The 5,508-nt window shown below is 45.4% G+C and overlaps 1 protein-coding gene across 1 annotated transcript; it reads left to right on the plus strand.

The window, feature by feature from the left end:
* Positions 1 to 992: 992 nt before the first annotated feature.
* On the plus strand, positions 993 to 5,506 carry LOC119352438 (proline-rich receptor-like protein kinase PERK1; the record flags this gene model as incomplete). The annotated part of the gene is made up of 8 exons (XM_037619073.1): positions 993 to 1,726; positions 2,262 to 2,807; positions 3,337 to 3,423; positions 3,523 to 3,593; positions 3,894 to 3,970; positions 4,259 to 4,406; positions 4,842 to 5,003; positions 5,264 to 5,506. Coding segments are annotated over exons 1-8 (1,899 nt in total), but the record flags the coding sequence as incomplete, so codon positions are not given.
* Positions 5,507 to 5,508: the final 2 nt, after the last annotated feature.

The raw sequence follows: 5,508 nt of genomic DNA on the forward strand, positions 1-5,508 counted from the left end.
ATGTATTTTCTGTAAAACCAAAAACATGCAGAAAACAACAACTGACTCTGGACACTAGTTTAGTCCACAAAAATAATATAAATTACTATCAAAAGTATTTTAAAAATGATATTATAATAACATGAAACAATAAAAGTTTGTAGATAATTTTTGAGACGTATCAGCATCCCAAAGTTAATCTCTATTCTTCCACGAGTAGGTAGATGATAAAACAAAAAATAAATTAAAGTGGAATGATACCTAACATAACCGAGAACAGAGTGTCGGTTGAAGAGGAACGGGGAGTGGGTGTACTATGTGTGTCCCAATTGTCGGATGCCTATGCGGCGGAGGTCCTGACGACCGCAAATCCTCTTCTTTCATTTGTGAAAATTTGAACAACGATAAGACCATGGATGACATTTGATGCATGACGTTGAAAGGGAAAAAACTTCAAACCCTGTGGCCCAAACATTTGGAAGCGTTTTGATGTACCTCGGCCCGGCGATCCTTCTTATCGTTTTCTCCAACTGCGACTCATAATTCACAACCCGACGGCACCGCGTTGCAGTCAACGAAAGGAAAAAAAAACAGTATCTCCATTCTATTGGCGTCAGCGTATTTGGCTTGCAGATATTACTCTGATGTGCGGGGTCCGCATGTAGTATAAGCCGCGGTAACGTGAAACCAGTCTCGCAGGGCTTACGGGAAAAGACGTGTAACCGGCGAGGTCAAACTCAAAAGCGACGCGGCATACATACAGATAGAGTAGGCAAAACCCCAACGCAACCACCGGCAGGCATCGCCAGGGCCACTGACAACCTGACCCGCACCGGCCCGCTCCACATGTCAGTTAAGCAACACAATTCCCGCCGCGCATCCGGTGGCCCCACCGGCACGCACCTAAGGCGGGGCCGACCACGCCCCGCTGTCACCGCGGCCTTTCCGAGCGAGCCATCTCTTCCCTCCCCTTCCAGGTTCCAATTCCCTCCTCCTCCTTTTAACTCCCCCGCTCCACTGCGCACTACTACTACTACTACTGACTACCCTTTTCTTCTCCGATCTCACCACCTCAAAGGCGCAAAGGGAGCGTCGTCTCCCACCATTCTTAGGCGCTAAGCAAAGCGGGAGTAACCCTAGCTCCAGCTCCGCCCCCGGAGCCGGGCGCCTTCCGCGCGGCAGATGTCGTCGCCGACCGCCGCGCCGGCGCCGACTACGCCCCCGGCGCCGCCGGCTAACGCCACCGCGCCTCCCCCGGCCACCCCGTCGGCACCTCCCCCGGCGATCCCCTCCCCCTCGCCGCCGGCCCCCGCCAACCCGCCCCCGGTCTCCGTCCCGCCGCCGGCAGCGCCCGCGGCCTCCCCTCCCGCGCCGTCCTCCACACCGGCCACCCCATCGGCACCATCTCCGTCACCCCCTGCCACCCCTTCCCCGCCCTCGGACACGCCCTCTCCGCCCTCGCCAGAAGGGAGGTCCCCGCCCTCGCCCGCTGGCGGGGGAAGATCGCCTTCCACGCCAGGCCACAACAACCCGTCGCCCAAATCGCCGCCTCATTCCTCCGGTGGCGGTGGCGGTGGCGGTGGCTCCGGGGTGTCCACGTCGGTGGTCGTCGGCGTAGCCGTGGGTGGCTTCGTGCTGCTGCTGCTCGCTACCTTCGTGTGCCTCTGCTGCCTCCGGAAGAAGCGCCGCCGCCAGCCTCCACCCCCGCACTATGGTTACCCGCCGCCTCCTCCTCCGCAGTACAAAGGTTTGCACCTCCGAATACTAGCTGTCGCTGTCTAGATCTAGATCTGGTGTGCGGGTATCGTGTGCAAGCAGCCAGTCACGGTGCTGTCGGTTGGAATCCTCCTATTCTTGGCAAATTTGGCTGCAATTCGCACTTGTTATGCTTAGGCACGGGTTAGGTGTGTTTAGCTGCATGTGCCGTGTCGTTGACGTGTAAGCACTTGGGAAAATTTCAATTTAGCTAGTGCCGCACCTGAATTTTACTAGTAGTACCTCTCAATTGTCACGGCTCATCTAGGAAAATCCGTGTTTTTGTTACATTCAAATTATCTGTATGTGCTAGGCTATCGGCAGTGTTACGTAAATGATTGCATGATGGCATCATGCCTGTTGTCTGTGTTAGGTGTCATAATTTTTTCTGTTCATCATTTCTTTTGTTTGGAACAGAAAAGCAATTGCATATGTTGCATCTCGGTATCTTATGCTGAGCTTAATTCTTCCAACTTGCAAAACGGAAACACTTTCTCTAATCCTAACAATGTTCTGTCTTACTGCAGAGGATCATTATGGAGCAACATACCAGAATTGGCAGAATAATGCTCCTCCTCCTCCACCTGATCATGTGGTTAAGATGCACCCATCACCTCCTCCAGCATATGCCAATCGTCCTCCACAGGCACCACCGCCGCCTCCACCCCCTATGATAAACAACAGCGGTGGGTCAGGTTCTAATTACTCAGGTGGTGAGATCCTGCCTCCACCATCCCCTGGGACCGCCCTTGGCTTCACGAACTCTAAGAGCACATTCACTTATGATGAGCTGGTGAGGGCAACCGATGGGTTCTCTGATGCTAATCTCCTCGGACAAGGTGGTTTTGGATATGTTCACAAAGGAGTGCTGCCTAATGGCAAAGAGATTGCTGTGAAGCAATTGAAACTTGGGAGTGGCCAGGGAGAGCGTGAGTTCCAGGCGGAGGTTGAGATTATCAGCCGTGTTCATCACAAGCATCTTGTGTCTCTGGTTGGTTACTGCATCTCTGGGGGGAAGAGGTTGCTTGTATATGAGTTTGTTACCAATAACACATTGGAATTCCACTTACATGGTATGCCTTATTGCCTCATTGATCTATCTTCTGTAGGCATGGTTTATCCATGAGACTTTAGATAATAGCTGGGTGTATAAATACATCTATCCCACATCCCATAAAACAACAACTTTAGAAACACCTCTATTCACATTTCACAAAGAAAAGTCTCGACTTTAATGTTAAAACTAGATAACAACTGAAACTGTATGATTTAATTTTCTAGCTTGTTCCCTTTTACCATAGTAACTACTAACTTGTAAAATTGTCATTAGAAACTCTGCATTTGTGGGAAAGAACCAAGTAGAATCAAAAGCCCTTTGTCCATTTCGCTAGTTACTTTGTGTTTTACTTGGTTGAAATGGCAACAGACAGTAATATGCCCTATCATAGTGAAGTTCACGGATGAAGTTTTGTATCTCCTTCATTTTTTATTTTATTTTTACTTTTAATTTGAGGCTTGTATGCTACAAGTTAGTCACTATATGATGTGTTATATGCCCTAAGTTTTGTTGCTGATTGTTAAGACTGCTTTCACCTTCCACAGGAAAAGGCCGTCCAACGTTGGAGTGGCCCATAAGACTAAGGATTGCCCTTGGTGCTGCTAAGGGTTTGGCATACATTCACGAAGATTGTGAGTTTACCACCATGCGTACCTTTTTTTTGTGCATAGAAGATAGGAGTGTAACCAAAAACAGGTCCTTAAAATAATGTTTGTTTTCATAATTGACAGGCCACCCGAAGATCATACATCGTGATATAAAGTCATCAAACATTCTTCTTGATTTTAAATTCGAAGCTAAGGTAGGTTATGCTTCTCCATTTCTGCTTCCTTTCTATTGTGTCTGTTAACAACATTTGTTTAACCATTTATTTAATTTAACATTACCATCTTCATTAGAGTTCTGACATAAATAATTTACATGCTTTGGGAGTAAACATGTGGTGCAATTATCTTTGTGTATTTGTTGTTGAAATTTGAAATGCCATCTTAAGGTGTTTATTGATGTAGCTGTGTAGACAACAACTTTGAGTTTATCCAATTTCAGTGTCTTACTCGTTTTGTTTGTGCATAATCAGAGCTAATTGTAATCCTCTCTACAGGTTGCGGATTTTGGTCTGGCAAAGTTCACCTCTGATAACAACACACATGTGTCAACAAGAGTAATGGGCACTTTTGGGTATGTGTAGAAGTTAAATTGTTACCGAGCCATTTAAATCTGTTGTTATATGTCAAAGTAGACATGCTGCATATGTGTACAACTCCATTGTTACAATTTTCCAGAGCACATGGACACCATTCACTCTGTTAAGATTAGGTTGATATGTTTAAATTTCTTTACGGGAAAACCCCTAGTTTTTGTGTCATTTATATTGTTTCAGTATTTTAGATAGAAACTGAATCATCATTCAATTTGCTATGCTGTAGTTGCAGTTACAGTTTCCTGAGACCTTTTTTATGGTATTAGGTATCTAGCACCAGAGTATGCGTCTTCTGGAAAGCTAACTGAGAAATCAGATGTCTTTTCCTTTGGAGTGATGCTTCTTGAGCTGATAACTGGGCGCCGGCCTGTTGATTCAACCCAAACATATATGGATGACAGCTTGGTTGATTGGGTAAGTATTTTAATAGCCTACTTAAGTTTGGTGTTACCCATGATACTTCGACTAGATAAGTCAGGAAAGTTTGGTAGTTTCTTATGTACGTCAGGCAAGGGACATTTTGGGTACATGATCATTTTCATGATTTGTTTTTTTAAATGGAAGATTATATAAATTGACTACAAAGAAATGACACACAGACAATGATCATCTACAGAAGACTTATCATGGTCTTGTAGAAGCAAATTGCTTTGCTTGTTTTGATCATTGTATGTTAATAAGTTCTAAGAAACTATATGATCATTGAACATTTTTTTGACAAAGCTATTGTCTGTGTGTCATTTCTTTGTAGTCAATTTATATACTTCATTATCTGTAAGCCTTCTGTTAGAATCGTTTCTTTTATTGAATTTATGTTGTCGATGGAGTAACATATTTGACCATCTATAGGCAAGACCTTTACTGATGCGAGCACTTGAGGATGGTAACTATGATGAGTTAGTGGATGCTCGTCTGGGAAAGGATTTCAATCCTAATGAGATTGCCAGAATGATAGCATGTGCTGCTGCATGTGTACGCCATTCAGCACGTCGTCGCCCTCGAATGAGTCAGGTAACTTGTATTTCAGTATGCCTTAAAGCTCTACAAACTGCCCATAGATGCACAGGTAACTTGTATTTCAGTATGCCTTAAAGCTCTACAAACTGCCCATAGATGCTTATCGTTTATGAAAATCAATTCGACATCTACTTTGGGCATTTTAGATGTTAATAGAGCTGTAATCTGCTTATAGCACAATAATGCTTTCAGCCCTTAGTATTGTGGCTACAAGTGAGAATTATGCGGTTGCTCATACCTGATATGATTGCCAGGTTGTTCGGGCCTTGGAAGGTGACGTCTCTTTGGAGGATCTTAACGAAGGTGTTCGGCCTGGTCATAGCCGCTTTTTCGGATCATACAGCAGTTCTGACTATGATTCTGGGCAGTACAACGAGGACATGAAGAAGTTCAAGAAGATGGCCTTTACGACGAATGACTACACGAGCAGCCAATACAGTGCGCCGACAAGCGAGTATGGTCAGATACCATCTGCATCAAGCAGTGAGGGCCAACAAAC

This window comes from Triticum dicoccoides, chromosome 1A (assembly GCF_002162155.2).
Source record: "Triticum dicoccoides isolate Atlit2015 ecotype Zavitan chromosome 1A, WEW_v2.0, whole genome shotgun sequence".
Classification (NCBI taxonomy): domain Eukaryota; kingdom Viridiplantae; phylum Streptophyta; class Magnoliopsida; order Poales; family Poaceae; genus Triticum; species Triticum dicoccoides.